The sequence below is a fragment of the Magnolia sinica genome, chromosome 16 (genome assembly GCF_029962835.1).
Source record: "Magnolia sinica isolate HGM2019 chromosome 16, MsV1, whole genome shotgun sequence".
Classification (NCBI taxonomy): domain Eukaryota; kingdom Viridiplantae; phylum Streptophyta; class Magnoliopsida; order Magnoliales; family Magnoliaceae; genus Magnolia; species Magnolia sinica.
This window is the reverse complement of record NC_080588.1, coordinates 47,731,742-47,750,774: the sequence shown is the minus strand read 5'-3', so window position 1 is coordinate 47,750,774 and position 19,033 is coordinate 47,731,742. Positions and strand designations below refer to the sequence as shown.

The window sequence follows — 19,033 nt, the reverse complement described above, 5'->3', positions numbered from 1 at the left end:
CACTTGTTGAGAGATATATAGGCAATCTTGTATTCAAGATACAAGGGAACCGTGTAAAATTTTTCAAGATGGACTTCACCCTAATAATAGGGCTGAAGACTGGTGATCTCTCCATACCCAATATCCATCGTTCGAAGAAGTCAATAAGAGAAAAATACTTCAATGAATATCTTATCCTAAATAAACATGTACAGGAGGCGTTCAATAGGTTAGTTGATAGCAATAAGCACGAAGATGTCATGAAGGTAGTCCTAATATTATGTGTAGAGTAGTTTGTTAGGCGAACCAACACGAATATTATATGTTGTACAGACTTTATTGACCTTGTGTACTTGTTGGAAGACTTTTATATCTACCCTTGGGGTAGTTTGGCCTTCCAGACGATGACGGAAGGGATTGAGAGTGCCTTGATGGCATTGCAAGGGCTTCATTACAATGTCACCGGTTGCATATTTTTCCTACAAGTAAGGATTCTTTCCTTGTCTAATTTAATTCATAGTTTATACCAAACTATATTTATTTAAGATCATCTTGTCATTTCATTGTGTCAAATATGGGCCCTTGAGAGAGTACCAGCTCTCAGAGAATATATCATTTCATACAATCCCTTCTAAATTTCATAATTCATACGATATCGGGGATGGAATGGTTGGAAGTATAAGAAGATCCATAAAATGCTAGAGAGTAAATATGTAAGTCAATTTCTATGAAGCGAAGTTATCACCCATGCAACTATATATATGTGTGTGTGTGTTTCTGTACATGAAAACGAAGATGTTCTCTTGCAGACCGAGATAGTTCTTATATTAAAGCCTACCATTGAGGAGCTGGAGACGGAGGCCGTTTGTTTGATCCGTGATAGATTTGACGTAAGATGTCACAAATTTCTTCTTTTATGTTAATATTTTATATTTACCTTCACATGTTATATAATTCATACATACATTGCTTCATTTTGTAGGGCATTAACGATGAAGCTGATGAAGATATGGAAGAGAGATCGGGACAGGGAGAGGGAGAAGAAGGGAGATAGGAGGCAAGTGGTGATAAGGGAGAGGGAGAAGAAGGGGGACAGGAAGAAAGTGGTGATGAGGGAGAGGAAGAGAGTGGTGATGAGGGAGAAGGAACAAGATTGCAATTGACAGGGGGGTCGAGGGAGGATAGGGAGGAGCTGGAGGCGGAGAAGATTCAGTTGGAGAGAGATAGGGAAGAGTTAAAGCAGGAGAGAGAAGTAGTAAGCAAGGAGGTGGAACTAGTGCTAAAAGTGAGAAAAGCCCTGAGGTCAGAGAAGGAAGAGTTGAATGAGAGGACAGTTTTAAAGATGGAGAGGGAAATGCTAAAGAGGGAGAAGGAAGAACTGAGGTTAGAGAAGGAAGAGTTAGAGGAGGGTAAGATAGAGTTGAAGAAGCAGATGGAGGCATTTCTTTTAGAGAAGATGCAGTTTTGAAAGGAGGAGCTGGAAAAGGAGAAGGGAGAGTTTGAGAAGGAGAAGGAGGAGTTGGAGAAGGAGAAGGAAGAGTTTGGGAAGGAGGAGGAGGAGTTGGAGAAGGAGAAGGAAGAGTTTGAGAAGGAGTATGAGGAATTAGAAGGTAGGGACCGGGGGAATAGAGAGATGGATGGTCAACACTAAGATGGACACGACATTGATATTTGTCAGAAATCACTATATTCCATTCCAGTATATAAGAGGATAACTAAGAGGATGGTGAAGCCATCTGTCTACAAGCGTTCTCCATTCACTTCCATCTCTGCCATTCAAACTACTCTAAGCAATGTGGTCGACACTTCGAAATTAAGAGAATTGTGTACTTCTCCAATACCCTTCCAGGCCAAGATTGATCCATTTATGGTAATATCGGAGGAGGAACTACATGAATTGGATAGTTGGGCCAAAGCAAAAAAAGATTCGGCAGAATTTATTTGGTTCAAGACCATATGGGGGGAAAATGCATGGGTCGATAGCGTGGTAAGTAATTCACACACATACATCTATGGCTATTCAACACTTATATTAGACTATAGTATAATTCGCCATCTTTATTGATTAAGCTATTAACAAGTACGTCAAATTCTTGGAGAGAAGGCAAAATTCATTTCCTACATTATATACAAAGGATTGCAAGTTCTGCCCCACATTTTTCCTGGTAATTGTATGAATTAGATCATGGTTATTATGTTATTTCATTATATGATATATGTTCTAATTGGATATATATGTTGTCTATAATAGCCATGTATCGACATTTCCATGTCAGTATTGAGAGTATATCGGGAAATTGGCAGTGACGAAGTGCGTTCACTATCAGAAGTGGAGAAACTCATCGTATACAACATTGTTAAACATCGTAAAGGGCATAAGGCCATGTGACAGTATGAATAGGTAATGGTGTTGTTACAAGTTATTAACGCTAGGTGTACCCATTTCTATGATGTCTATAATGATATGTTATCTTGTCAAACATAGATAGATATACATACCAGTCAACCACGCTAACAGCCATTGGTACCTGATGGTCATCCACCCTTGAGATCGAAAAATCTTTATACTCGAAAGTTTATATTCGAGGGCACTCAGTCGATACAAGGGACATATCGAGCTGATGAAGGAGGCCTTACCTATATTATTCTATACCGCAGGAGATATGTCTGCGATGGAAGGAAATGCTTGGATGGTTAGAGAAGAGACTTCCATACCAAAGCAGACGAACGGATATGATTGTGGCATTTTTGTCATGAAATATATCGACATTTTGTGCAGCGATAAAATTTTGTTAGGGAGATACTTGCAGCAATTCACTCCCAACTTTAGGAAGTCAATAGCCTATGATTGCCTGAGTGACCTCAAAATATGATATATTTGTCTTAGGCATGAGAGGAATCGAAACATTTTGTGAAATGTTGTAAATTGTTGTAAATGATGTAAACGATGTATTGTATATATTGTCATAATTTAGTAGTAAGTGATGTGTTTATAATAGTGATTTCAATATGAATGGTGATTTGTTTGTGTATTATATAATTTCATTTACTCCGCGATCAATTCACTTCACTTTTTCATGCATTTCACGGTTAATTCACTTCACTTCACGGTCAATTCCAAGCATTTCACGGTCAAATCCAGCGATTTCACTTTAATTCATGGTCAATTCGATGCATTTCATGGTCAATTCACTTCACTTCACAATCAATTCCAATCATTTCACGGTCAAATCCGGCGATTTCACTTCACGTCACGGTCAATTCGATGCATTTCACGGTTAATTCACTTCACTTCACGATCAATTCCAAGCATTTCACGGTCAAATCTAGCGATTTCACTTCACTTCATGGTCAATTCAATGCATTTCATAGTCAATTCACTTCACGGTCAATTCCATGAAGTGGAGAATGGAGAATGGAGAAAGAGTTTGCAAAAGAAGCTTATAAGCAACCACTCCTAAAGTAATGTCTTTGGATATATTTTCTTATTGGTGTTACTCCTCTCTCATGTGCTAGCCTGAATAAAAGATTAATTTTCATACGAACTTCATGCTTCTATTCCACAACACAAAAAAAATAAAAGAGCAGCAACTAAGTACAGCATGGAATATCATCTCCGAGCTGATGCACAAACAATCCTTAAACTGGTACAGTGGTTGACACCTATAGGGAAAGCCTGAAATGGTATTGCCATTTAAACTGGTACAGTGGTTGACACCCATAGCAGATCTGAATATGAACCACACACATTTAAGGGATCCCTTTGAGGTGATTCCTTTAAGGATACCAAAAAAAAAAAGGAGGAAAATCTAGTTTTGAGAATTGCGCCACATCGAATATAAGGGCCTGTGCATAATGCCGTAGATCTGATAATAGTGCTTATGCTCCATGCCATCCTGCATGGCCTGATTTCATTTCATGGGCACTAATCAAACCCGGTCCTGGCTCTTTCAGTGATGGTTTTCAGCTTCTAGCTCAATCTTTCTCATTAAAATCATATATGGGCCTGGCTTTGAGTTCTGATCGAGTCTTTGGTAATCTGATTCAAATTCAACTTCATAACTGAACCGTTTGCTCTTATTACATGCAGGCTCAGGCCCAGGCCCATCCAGTATAAAGGGTCAGCCAGGAAAAAGAATTCCTTTGCGTTTGTTGCCCGCCTAGAGGGCCAGTGGTCTTAGAAGCCTATGAGGTCCTTTATGAGAAAATTAGACTGAAGGACGGATGATTGTGAGTACAACTATCTTTAGATGAACATTTAAAATATTTAATGGCCCCTATTCAACTATAAAAAATCAAAGGTAATTTTTTATAAAATTTCCTTAAGTAAACGAGAACATGGTCTATTCAAATCATCGAGCAATCTTAGAATGTGTGGGCCCCAGTGATTGGTTGACACATGTTGGATCCTATGTCACCGATGGAAAAAGGATAACAAAGAAAAGAAGAGAGTTTGTGATGATCAAACCTTAGCCTCTTAATCCCCTTTAATGATATATCGAATCATATTCGATATTATATTTTCGATATATCAAATTCCATTCGATATATCTAAAATGATGGAAATGGTCTCTAGAGAGCTCGTGAAATTATAAATGAATTATCGATAATATCGAGCCCTATTCAATGTTCGTAAACATAAGCAATCGATGACATCTAATACGATTCGATGTAATCGTAACTAAAAAACATAGAGCTCACCATGATATATCGAAGTCAATTCGATATACTATACTTCGATATATCAATATATATTTGATATATCGAAAAAATGTCCAGAAGTGTCCAGAGACTAAATGTTCATTTACAGGGAATTTTCGATGATATCGAATATATGTCGATATATCAAAGAATTTTTGACATATATCGAATTCTATTCAATTACAAAGACCTTCTTTTCAAAGCTAAAACCAACAATTCCACTTCGATAGATCGATATAACTTCGATATCATTGTGATCGATATATCGAATGCTACCCGATATATCAAAAAATGTACAAAACTGTCCAAAGACATTATGTTCTTTCAAAATGATTTTTCGATTATATCGAGTGATTTTCGATATATCAAAGATTATTTCGATATCAATCGAACTCTGCTCGATTACAAAAACACTGGATCTACTGATGACTTCGAAGGTAAAATTACCAAGTGCCCTTTGATTCTATCAATTTCCAATCGATGACATTGGGCATAAGTTACTGATAACATCGAATCCTTTTTGATGATATCGAACTAAAGAATTCTATGTGTTTTGCGATAGATCGAATCGATTTCGATATGTTGTGCTTCGATATATCGAAACATACTCGATATATCGAAAAAGGTCTTAAAATGTCCAGAGACTACCTATTCTTTTTTAACGAATTTTTGATTACATCGACTAATATTCGATATATCTAAGGAATGTTCGATACATCTCGAAGTTTACTCGATTGCAAAAAAAAAAAAAAAAACCAAAAACCCTTTACCCGACCGTTGGACTCCTTCGATATATCGATTGAAGTTCGATATATCGAACTGTTGCGTGTATTTATTTCACGCTGCATCTACTACCCCTCATTCCTTCCCTTTTTCTTTCTTCTTCAACTGTGACACATCCACTCCCAAAAGTCGGTGGAGGTGCATTCGAGCCGTAATCCGAAGCTTTTAAGGTTGGTAAATTCCCTTTGATCTTCAATCAATTAAAACCCTAGATTCCCCTACATTTTCCTTTTTCTGTTCATCCCTACTTGCTGTCCCTTTCTTCAATCTCCTACATTTCCATTTCGTTTCTTTAAGAATATCCGCTGGCCATTCCTCTAAATGGGAAAAGAGAAGGGTAAATCGGTTCATCAGGGAGAATCCTCCAATCCTAGGGTAAAATGTGCTAAAACAGTTGTTAGGAGAAGAAATGCTCAACCACCTACCCAAAATGACTCTCCACTGCCTAGAAACGATTCACCACCCAAACTTCTAATCCTTGATGTGCCCCCACCTCCTGAGGCTCTATATCAAAAGTTTAGGGCAAGGAAGATGGACTATGAAAGACAAGTTGATAGGTCTTGTCTAGTTATGTACGGCATTATACCAATGCTCAAGGCCATTAGCTGGTCTCGTATGCTTGACTTTGGTGGAGTGACACTGAATGAACAAATATACAGGTTTTTAGCTTATTGTCATTCCCCAGTATCTGACCCCCCGGCCATAGATGTCACCATTGGCCAAACCACAACTCACATCACTCCTGCAATTATCAGTCAGTTACTTGAAATTCCCACAAAATCCCAAGGCTTTGCAGACTATGACTTCTACTCACTTGAAGTTCGTTCACAAATTACCAAACATCTCTGCAATGGCTAAGACATTCATTGGCATCGGGGTAACTCCCTGCGTGGCACCCACATGTCTCCACAATTTCGCATTCTTCACGCAATTTTCTGTACAAACGTCTATCCCAGGGGCACCAACAGGTCTGATCTTACCCCATTCATGTTGGGAATTCTCTATGCCATTAGCCAAAAAGTTGAACTGTCTCTGCCTACTCTCATGTTGCATCAGTTGGCTGTAGCAATCCAAGCCACCAGAGATGTGTACATTCCATTCCCTGATCTTATTTGTTTATTGTCTCGACATGTGGGATTGCTTGCCACCACTGATCGTCCCTGAGAGCCTTGCAAATTTACCAAATTAAACATAAAAAGAATAGCTCTGCATGACACACCGGCTTCCTCTTCTGCTCTGCTTGATACTATGGCCGAAACCGAAGCTGAAGGAGCTGAGACTAAAGCGATAGACACCGAGGTAGCAGAGATTGGAGATGAGAGGCCCCAACACAGTGACCCGACGTTCTCACCAATCCCACATACTCATTGTCATGTTGGCCACCGAGAGCGTTGAACCTCAATTATATATCATCTTTGTTGGCAAGATGAACGACTTCGCCAGCACGATGAAGGATTGTTGCAGCTCCAGAAGATCACGATTGCGACGAAAGAAACTGTCGAGCGAGTGGAGAAAAAGCTAGAGGACCTGATGTCGATGATCACATGCAGATGAGATGACACCGTGCTACACGGTATCGGTCCTTCAGCCCAGCCTGATGCGTAGTTGAAATAGTTGAAAAATGTTGTTAATTGTAAATTTTGTATTTTTGGATATTGTATGTCCGTAAAGGGCTTCTTATTTTTTTTTAGATATTGTTATACTACCCAAACTTGGGGTAGTAATTTTGGTTATTCTCTGGAATGAATGAATGATGATAATTTTGGTTTTCAGCAATGTAATTTAAATTATATGCGTCGCTTGTATTGCCCGCATTTTGGTGGGCCCCACATCCTTTTCCAACTCAAACTCATGTTTTTCGGACTCCAGAACAGCATTGTGTTCATCAATGATCTGCTGAATCTCCATTTGCCAGACACCGATGCAAAAAAGAGGAAAAAGAAAAAGGATCAGACTACTTAAAAGAACTTTAAAGGAAATATCAAGTTTAACTCACAATGGAGGACATTAAAAATGAATTTTGCTAGCAAGGCCCCCACTTAAGCGAGTTAGACCAATTCAACGCTGCCTTGGCAAGTCTTGACCCATAAACTAAGTGCCCGCTATGACCCACAAACTACTCCCTTTATTTCCATGTATTTGCACACAAACAATGGAAATGTTAAAGAGCTTACCAATGGAGGAGTTTTGGTGGTCATGTTCTATTCATGATGAGGCCCATCAGATTAATTGCTTGGATAAACTATGGGACTCACATGTACACGACAGTTGGAAGTCCCTCAGAAAGCCGCCCTCCAAGCTATGGCTCATCCAAATGCAAATTCGAAATAACCAAATTGCAAGAATAGAACTGAAATTGGATGTGGCTACTTTCTCATTATAATTACTCATAAACATCATCATAGAGTTTGTTCATCACAAAAACCCCCCATTGAAAGTGCCCATCTGCAAACATCAAACACAAGCAGTTCAAATAAGCCATGTTGGCATGCTCTTGGCTGTGAATGGTTGGACCCAAGGTGAATGCGCCCTAGCCCAAAAATCAGGATAGTCGATTCATCAAATAGAAAACACCTAAAGATTTTACATAAGGTCATTTTGATTCAACAAGCCATTCAGTACACAAGTTGCCCAGAAACATGTGAAATACACGACTTTTGTACTTAATACATGCATAAGTTAGAATGCATTGAATTGAATGTGAAATGCATTGAAATGACCGTGAAATACATTGAATTGACCGTGAAATGAAGGAAATTGACTATGAAATGCATTGAATTGACCGTAAAGTAAAGGAATTTGACAGCGAAATGTGTGGAATTGACTGTGAAGGGAAGGAAATTGACCATGAAATGCATTGAATTGACCATGAAGTGAAGGAAATTGACTGTGAAATGCATGGAAATGATCGTGAAGTGAAGGGAAATGACCGCAAAATGCATGGAAATGACCGTGAAATGCATGGAATCGACCGTGAAGTGAAGGGAATTCGTAATTTCAATGAAACCAGCACATGTAGTATAAGAAATGTATAATATTCATAGTTGTATTACAAAAAATGTATAACATTCACATTCATATTACAAAATATACACTTCAAATTACATTATTCTAGAGGTATTGAAAATTTGTAACTTCGACGATTATGCCCTGTTTGTTTGTAACGTCCGCATATTTTTATTTCTCGTTCCTCTCCATGGGAAAGGATTCATGCCTTCTTCGGTCTTCCAGCTGACCTCGTCTGTAGTGGGGGCTTGATACTTGAAGAATACTCCTTGAATCTGAAAGAAATTTTCCATTGACTCTTGTCTCGTACTGGGTAGACGAAAGCTTCATACGTAATCTGGTAATTCCTCACTGTGTAAAACTGAGAGCAATATGAATAATGAGGAAGATTATAGTTTATACATGCTGAAAGAACATGACAACAAGGCAATCCTTTTACTTCAAACTTGCGACATGTACATGAAAGATTGTTTAGCTTGACGGTATCATTGTAGTCTCCCACAATATAGTATTCATCCCGAGAAATTGCGTAGCAATGAACATCACATGCCTTCGGTATGAGATCCTTTAATTGTTTCTCGGCCCACGGTGTCAACGATTCAATGAATAATAATGTTGATTCTTTTCTCTTATAAAACATCTCTTAAATTTTCATTCTGACGGTCGTTATCAACATAGTCACAAGATATTCTCGTGCTTCTTTGAATAGAGCATTAACATACTCAGCTATGTTTGTAGTGACCAGATTGAATCTTTTTTTTGAAAAATGCGAAGATGTCCACTTTTCATACCCTATTTCCCTCAGCCATACATGTACTGGGGGCTTGACAAATTCGATATCATGCATTAACTTTTTAAACTCAGCCCTCCTACAAGTCTTTATAGCTTGCCAATAGTACATTTCTAATGACTTGTCTTTGAACGTGTCCACCAAGTTTCAGTATATGTGGTATGCGCAGTAGCCATGGATTGCTGCTTGAAAGACCTGGGGAACTTCTTTCATTAGACCTTTATGCCGGTCTGATATGATCACAAGACCAGGTGGATCCCCTAATGAATCGCTGAAGTAGGTAAGGAACCAGTTCCAACTGCTGTTGTTATCTAATTCTCTGATCCCAAAAATGATTGGAAAGATATGATTGTCGCGATCCAAAGCCATGGCAATGAACAAAATACCCTTGTACTTACCTTTTAGATGTGTCCCGTTAACGGCCAAGACCCTTCGCAGAGATGTTTGAAAACTTCTGACACATTATCCAAACGCAACAAAACATCTCTCGAACCTCATCATCTGTCAATTCACAAGCAGGGAAGTCAATGTGCCTGGGTTCGCCGTCCTCAACTCATGCAAGTACATCAGGAGTTCTTTGTAAGAGTTTTCATAAGACCCCATTACGCGATCGATTGCAATTTCTTTAGCACGCCATGCCTTCTTATAACTAATAACAATATTATATTTCTCTTGCATTGCGAATATAATGTCCTTCGGTCTTAACCCCAGGCGCTGCTCAATGCGATTGACAACCAGTTCACTGACCAGCTTACTGCTTGCTTGCCGATGATCGTTCTTCATTCGTGACATTCCACATGTATATGGACCTGTAAGTCTTAATCTTGAATATCCCCGCTTCATTCACCCTAGATGTATGTACCCTCCATTCACACTTATCTTTCATACATGCCACGGTAAATTTCTTTGATGTGGAATACAGGACATTATATTAAAAGTTGTTGTGAATTGCAAATTGGCTCAAAACATACTTACACCGGCTCGTGTCCTTAAATGTTTGGTAAACGACTATATCAATCGGGTCATCAAGTGGATATGAATACAGTGACAGATCTGCATTGGTGAAACCAGCATCCTCGAAAGGCACAATGGGAAACCTGAAGGTGAAGTCCGATGTTCGAGCCTGTTCGGGCATTGGAATGTCGCTTCTCCATATGTTTCTAGCGTTAGATGTTGAGGGCAAGTCTACTCTTGTAAATGAAGGTGATGCCGCATATTCACTTCTGAGGTTCACATCAGCCAATGCACTCACTCAACTTGTTATGAAGTTTAATGTCTAAGCCGGCTCGAGTATTGGAGTATTGCTTAGAGGAACCTGTGAAGGTGATGTCATATCTTCAAATTTCCATCCATGTTCCTCACCCAAACTTACAACAGCTGGGGTGTCATATTCGAACGCACTGTAAGCCACCGGGTCTTCGAGTACTGCCTCATTAACACGATGCGTTGTCTCGATGAATAGAGGGATGTAGTGATCTGGATGCTTCAGCTGCGCTACCAGGAACATTCTCACATCTTTATCGTCTTCCATTATAGCTGGAGGGACTGATTCGTTTGTGCAAGGGTACAGTACTTTCAACCTTATATCATAATGCTCAAGTCTAGTCTTCACAACTCCGTGTATTTTTTATACAAGTTGTTCATATGTAGTGTCAACTCCCATGGCAGTAGACTTCGAGTAACCACCCTTGTACATGTATCGATCATTTTCGCTAACTAACTCCCCACCATATGAGCATATGATCATTACCGAAGCCATTTTCTGAAAACAAACACCATAATATAACTCGTTAAGTATTCACATGTATAAGGTGGATTTGACCGAGTAGTAGGAAATCCACCATTGTATTATCTCAAATATGATCGACTTAGTGGTCAGATTTTCAAAGTTCTTAGATATGTCACTCAGTTTACGATGATTTTCACTCACTTATAGGGCAGCATCATGCTCACTTCGTGATGAATTTCACTCACTTCTTGGTCTTGAAGTGATTGAAAATGACTGCAAAGTGAGTGGGTCAGTCTGATTTTTGGGCTCAACTGTAATTACCATGTAAATGGGTAACAATTATTCACCTAGGTAATTACCACATCTTTCCCAATGTAGATGTGACAACTTTTCTAACACTTAAATCGAGGAATTTACAAAATCAATGTGGGGCCCACCGTGATGTATGTGACGTATCCACACCGCTCATTTGTTATGCTACCTGAATTTAGGGCATGAGCAAAAAAATGGAGCAGATCCAAAGCTGAAGTGGACCACACCATAGGAAACAACGGGAATCAAACACCTACCATTAAAAACTTTTTGGGGCCTTTAAATTTTTTGCATATAGCTAATATTTGTGTTTTCCCCTTATCCATGTCTATGTGACCCTATGGACGGGTTAGATGATGAAAGCACATCAATGTGGGCCCAGTTAAGGAAATAATTTTCAACGGTATAAGAATTAAGGTAATTGTTTCCTTTCGTGGATGTGAAACACGTTCTTCAGAGAAAAGTCTTCAAGATTTCACATTTATCAATGCATTAGCGTCCTCTCAGAAAAAAGGATGCACTTAGGGTTGAGCAGAATGCAACATGGAAGATGTCATGTAATAGTATGATGGAGAAAATAGGGATGATACAGGTGAGTCCGGACGTGTATTTGGGCATAAAGGAGAGAATGGAGTGAAATTGATATGGCAAGGGCATTTTCGACCTTTGGCAAGTCGTCCATACGCCTGGAAATGACCGTGAAGTGAAGGGAATTGACCGTGAAGTGCATGGAAATGACCGTAAAGTGAAGGGAATTGACCGTAAAGTGAAGGGAATTGACCGTGAAGTGAAGGGAATTGACCGTGAAGTGCATGGAAATGACTGTGAAGTAAAGGGGAATGACCGGAAATGACCGTGAAATGATTGGAAATGACCATGAAGTGAAGGGAATTGACCATGAAGTGCATGGAAATGACCGTGAAGTGAAGCGAATTGACCGTGAAGTGCATGGAAATGACCGTGAAGTGAAGGGGAATGACCGGAAATGATTGTGAAATGATTGGAAATGAACGTGAAGTGAAGTGAAGGGAATTGACCGTGACTCTTATCTCTTGTAGACTGGGGTCAATATCAGCTACTTTCTACTCATAAAGTTGCTTTGATTTATCAAACTGTAGGATATTCATTACGAACATAAGCGGGTATTTAGGGTTTTAGCAGAAGCTGGTGGCAAATCACATGTCCTTGAAGAATCTAGTATGAGTTCATCTTCTCAGATAAAAGAGAATCAGCGGGCTGCAGAAGGCTTTCTCAATGAAGGTTCATCTATAAAGCCAGGTGGCAATACCATTTCAGCTATAAAATTTGGGGTGTGTGGTTCATATTCAGATCTGCCATGGGTGTCAACCGCTGTACTAGTTTACATGGCAATACCATTTCAGGCTTTCCCTATAGGTGTCAACCATTGTACCAGTTTAGGTATTGTTTGTGCATCAGCTCAGAGATGATATTCCATGCTGTACTTAGTTGCAGCTTTTTTTTTATGTGGAATAGAAGCATGAAGTTCATATGAAAATTAATCTTTTATTAAGGCTAGCACATGATGTCAAGGTGTTGGTTTTCAATGCTTATGTGGTTGGAAAGGTGTTTCCAACAGTTGATTTTATAAATGGCATTGTTTACAAATGCAACTTCCAAGGAATAGTTGTTTTCCATTCCTTGATAAGCAAGTAATCCATGACAATGTCATAGCTAAAAGCCATGAGAGAGGAGTAACACAAATAAGAAAATATATCCAAAGACATTACTTTAGGAGTGGTTGCTTATGAGCTTCTTTTGCAAACTCTTTCTCCATTCTCCAATCTCCACTTCATGGAATTGACCATGAAGTAAAGTGAATTGACCCTAATATCATATAATGGAATTGACTGTGAAGTGAAGCGAATTGATTGTGAAATGCATGGAATTGACTGTGAAGAGAAGTGAATTGACCGTAAAATGCATCGAATTGACCGTGAAGTGAAGTGAATTGACCATGAAATGCATCAAATTAACCGTGAAGTGAAGTGAAATCGCTGGATTTGACCATGAAATGCTTGGAATTGACCATGAAGAGAAGTGAATTGACCGTGAAATGCATGGAATTGACTGTGAAGTGAAGTGAATTGATCGTGAAATGCATGGAATTGACTGTGAAGTGAAGTAAATTGACCGTGAAATGCATCGAATTGACCATGAAGTGAAGTGAAATCGTCGGATTTGACTGTGAAATGCTTGGAATTGACCAGTAAGTGAAGTGAATTGACCGTGAAATGCATCGAATTGACCGTGAAGTGAAGTGAAATCGACGGATTTGACCGTGAAATACTTGGAATTGACCGTGAAGTGAAGTGAAATCGCCGGATTTGACCGTGAAATGCTTGGAATTGACCGTGAAGTGAAGTGAATTGACCGTGAAATGCATCGAATTGACCATGAAGTGAAGTGAATTGACCATGAAATGCATGGAATTGACTGTGAAGTGAAAGGGATTGACTGTGAAATGAATTGAATTAACCGTGAAGTGAAGGGGAATGGCCGGAATTGACCATGAAATGAATGGAATTGAAGGTGAAATGAAGAGAATTGACCATGAAGTGAAAGGAATTGACCGTGAAATGCATGGAATTGACCGTGAAGTGGAGGGGATTGACCGTGAAATGAATTGAATTGACCATGAAGTGAAAGAGAATTGCCGTAATTGACCGTGAAATGCATGGAATTGACCGTGAAATGCATGAAATTGACCGTGAAGTGAAAGGAATTGACCATGAAATGCAAAGAATTGATCGTGAAGTGAAGGGGATTGACCACGAAATGAAGTTATTGACCATGAAATGAATGTCTTATTGGAAATTTGAATCGTAGTGGTAAGAAATTCGCAATTTCAAAGAAAGCAACAAATGCATCAAATATATAACATTCACAGTCGTATTACAAAAAAATGCACTACAAATTCACAATCGTATTACAAAAATGCACTACAAATTCATAGTCGTATTACAAAAATGCACTACAATTTGACTGGTAAAATGCGTGAAATTGACCAAGTAGTGCATGAAGTTGACCGATCAATTCAATATATTGACCGGGAACTAAGTGAAATTGACCTCGACACTTCGTCAAATTGACTGCGAACTTCTTCAAGTTTATTGGATAGCCACGTAAAATTGACTTAGCAATGCATGAAATTGACCATTGGAAATTGACCACAAACTGAATTGATAAACACTTTAGAATTTACCTAGAATTCAAACTTCAAGGTAATTGACCGCGAACTCCAATCACTCCCTAGAATTTAAATTTCAGTGAAATCTGTGTTCGATAAAAAGAATAAGAGTGCAATGATGTGAAACAAGTTCTTCAGAGAAAGGTCTTTAAGATTTCACGTTTATCAATGCATTGGCGTCCTCTCAAAAAAAAGGATGCACTTAGGGTTGAGCAGAATGCAACATGGAAGATGTCATGTAATAGTATGATGGAGATTATATGAAGATTTGGCGAAGAAAATGGGTGAAAATAAGAAATAAGGATGACACAGGTGAGTCCATACGTGTATTTGAGTGTAAAGGAGAGAATGGAGTGAAATTGATATGGCAAGGTTATTTTTGGCCTTTGGCAAGTCGGAGTATCTTGGGGAGGCAAAATGACGTGGGCCTAGGCCGGTAAATGGGCCATAAATGGGTCGTACAGTTGGAAATTTCTCTTGGCAGTTTGTTCTTAAATGACGGCAGCAACAAAGTAGCATGCGATGTAGGTGCACCCACCTTCTAATGATCCAGAATACATTCCTGGTGCGACCAACTAATGAATGGATGATGAATAAAGGTAACCTCCATTAAACAAACTAGCCATCTGATGAGTGTACATTGTACCATTATATATATATCACTGGACATATCTTACTTTAAACCATCCATAGTAAACAAGATGGATGGACGGGCTGGATCAAATACATAAATTACGGTGGAGATCAATCCCTTCAGTCAAAATGCTCAACTGAGCTAGAGTGGGCACAAGTTCCTGTGAGAACTTTTTGAGAACTCATAATACGTGAGGTTAGCTCAAAATCCCAGGTCCACATGATGAACCACCCCGTGAAACCTCAAGGGCTCAACTTTTACATTGATCGAACACTTTCGCGGACCATGGTAAAAGAAAACAGTTTTCTCTCTTGATTTTCATCTCACTTTTCTATGGCCTACCAGAGTTTTAGATCGGGGTGAAAATTAGTCCCCGATGGTTTAATGGGATGTTTCATCACATGGACCGTTTAGATTAGAGGCCTATGACACGTGTGGAAAGGTGCGCACATGCACAGGTGAGCATGGCCATGTACGAGTAACACCTAATTCACTCCCGTTTTCAAAGCAGATAAAAGGAAACGTTGCGATCAAACCCTACCGTTTGGGAGGAGTAGAGAGGGAGGGCGGTCGTTGCAGACAGAGAGAGATTGCAGAGAGGGAGAGAGAGAGATTGCAAGAGGGAGAGTGCGTTTCTCCTTCTTCCTCTCTTTTTAAAAATCTGACCGTTGAGCCTGTAAGTGGCTTACAGGGAAGTGACTTCTCACCCCCATCGTCCTGCAGTTTTTTGGTAGATTTGCCTGTAAGTGACTTACAGGTGAATTTTCTCCCCCAAACACCACCTGTAAGTGACTTCCCTGTAAGTCACTTCCCATTTACCCAACTTACAGGCATCCAAACAGGCCCTAAAACTAGTCACAGGTTTACAACAGCGGCAGAGCAGGCATTTGAAATCTCCTTCTGCTCTCAATCCCTTCTTCCAACCTCACGTTTACAATGGATAAACTAGACAAGGAGGCACGTATGTGCGTATGTATACAAGGAAGTATGTATGTATGAATGCATGCATGTAGAGGGGAAAGGTTCATGCTTATAGTGGATGCAAAATGTATTGAATTGCAAAATATTCGTAAGTAGATTCCCAGCGTTCATAATGATGGAATTCGAGTTGGGTTTCTTTCAATTCAGGGTAGAAAGTAGCGTAATTGCGATTTAGGGTGCACGCCCTCAATCTATGGATGCTGAGAAAGTTGCACTTGTTTGGGCAAGTAATTGCAATGCATTCCGATAGTGCATCCAAACGCTCCCATATTCGTATGATTACAAATGGGATTTGTTTCATTTGGTGAAAGAGACACACTGTGTAGTGGCTATTTTGGTCCCATAGCAAATGATGGCGTCGATGCTAAAACTTGCATTTGAAGGAAGAATCTTAGAGAGACGAATGGGTACCCGCAACGTGTTTTGGGAGATGCATACCCAATTTTGAGAGATGCTCCAATGCGTCGGAGCACTATAAGTTATAGTGCTTCTAGTTGCACTTGCTTTGGGACACTTACACAGTCCGATTCATTGATCCAGACTGTTCATTAGGTCTGATGCACCTTTTATGGGCTACCATGCAAACATCACATGATTTGATCAATGCTAACCATTTCATCAATGCCCTTTAATATTGATGGTCAAGATCATTTACACAGACATAGGCCCAAATCCCAATCAACAGTTTGATCCATCAATTTATTAGGATAATCATTGGTTGCGTATGATTCTTGAGAATCACTTTTGTTATGCAATTATAACCATCCCATCAATGGCTTAGAAGAAAGGATGGCTATATAAAAATAAGGCCAAATGAAGGATGGATTGGACCATTTGATCAAAGGTATTTTTGCTGAGTAGCCCATGAGAAGTGTTATGGACTTAATGGACAGTTCAGATTGATTGACTGGACTGTCAAAGTGAACCGATGTAACTAGGAGCACTATAACTTACAATGTTTTGAGAGCATTGGAGCATCTCTCCAGTTTTTATATCCTTGATTTTGTTGGAAATGATTGTTTTAGAAACAAATGTTATGACTAAAAAGGATTGAAACAAACACAACAGATTTAAGCAGACAATAATCAAGAACACCATGTTTTGATTCCTGTCGATAGAAAACACAACAGAATATATAGGTATGATTTTAACCCAAAGTTTCTTCCAGATGTGCTTCTGAGAATAGGAACAAGTTTGTTGGAACTAATGTATGAGAGAATTTCTCGAGATCTCATTTTGAATCCTCTTTTTGAGAAAGAATAAACGGTTGGATGATCATCCATGATTAGGGAAAGTTTTGTTGTTGCTACCTAGTACTAGGGGATAATTTTTTTTTGCACAAATTTGAAATTGGTGAAGCCAAGTGACCGATGGGTAACTTTCTCATTCGAAGTGTATGGCTAATTTCATTTAATAGGTACTCCCAAGATTGATAATATTTCAGGAATTCGAAGGTGCTTGGTCATGATGAATTTGAATGTAAAGCACTTTCTTCAAGAGTAGACAATTTCTGGGATTATTGTAAAACCAAATACACCCCATCTCTACTATATGTATAAATGCCAATAGCTATGAACAATTTTACCCACATGATTAGTCATTGGGGGATTAGTAAACTTCATTGAAGGAGGTTTGGATCTCTTTGCATCTTCAACTAGGGTATTTTGGTTATTTACTTTTTCTTTGTGTAACTTGTTTTATCCTCTCTCCTCATTCCATCTACCTTGCGCTCACTCTCTCGGATGGAATTCTTTAGGGAGCCCGTGTAACAAAAAAGACTTATTGTGAGGTTAGTGTGACATCCACTCTGTCCATCATTTATAGTCATGGTGTGCCGTAAAGGCCATTACGGAGCCGTAAAGGCCGTTACGTAAAGGTAACAGTGGCAATCGTTACGCGTTACGAGGTTGTAACATCCGTAACAACCGTTATGGGAAAAATGACCCGTAATTGTTGTTAATGGCACATTACATCCCCTGTAAAGGCCATAACAGCTCTGTAATTGTCTGTTATGGGGTAGGTATAGGTTTTCCATACTTTTTAATCAATATTATGGGGTAAATACAGGTTTTTTAGGATTTTTTTAATAAAAAAAGAGACCGTAATGGCCGTTATGAGGGTCGTAACAGCTGTTATGACCCGTATCGTAAAGGCAACGGTGGTGGCCATTACAACTACCGTTACCATTACAGAACACCTTGGTTGTAGTGGCTTATGTTAGGATGTGAGCCTAAAACCAACGTAGATATAAAACTCAAGTGGTACACAACAACGGAAATAATAGGATGGGTGTACCCACCATTGAAACCATTATTAGTCATTAACATTAACCCAAAACCAAGGTAGATCTAAAACTCAAGTGGGCTACAACACCGGATATGGTGGGATGGGGGTTCCTATCATTGAAACCTATCTCGGCCTCTCTCTCCCCACCTCCCCCCCCTACACGTGTTTGTGCGATTTTTGTTTGTGCTTGTATGTGTCATGTCCCTATGTGTGCCTCAACAATAACCTTCGTTTGACTCTTCTTTTTTTTTTGAATTATTTGGCACAAGTTAGAGACATGTATCTTCATTTCTCATGTATTTATAGTAAAATACAAGAAATATTGTAAAGCATAGGGACAAAGGGAAAGACTACATTGAAGGATCCCCCTCCTCTATTGGGTTTGATTGGTCAAAAGACTGGGTTTAACATGTGTTGTTCCATGGCTACTTGTTGAGGGAGGGCTTGTGATCCTAAGTCTTCTCTTATTTTGTTTCTAATAGTGTCTTTTGTTATGTACTTTACTTACATACAAGCTTGGTTGCTTTTCGTTCTTTAAATGGTAGCTTGGTTGCTAGTATGATGATTCAGAAGTCCCAATGCTTATAACGTGATGTTGACATTTTTCATTGCATAAAATTAACT

General features: G+C 39.2%; 1 protein-coding gene across 1 annotated transcript; it reads left to right on the top strand.

Annotated features, from left to right (window-relative positions):
- The first annotated feature begins 383 nt into the window (after positions 1-383).
- LOC131228826 (uncharacterized) lies at positions 384-1,447 on the top strand. Its single transcript, XM_058224682.1, has 3 exons — positions 384-464; positions 789-869; positions 1,052-1,447. The coding sequence occupies exons 1-3, from the start codon at positions 384-386 to the stop codon at positions 1,445-1,447; spliced, it is 558 nt and encodes a 185-aa protein (XP_058080665.1).
- Positions 1,448-19,033: the final 17,586 nt, after the last annotated feature.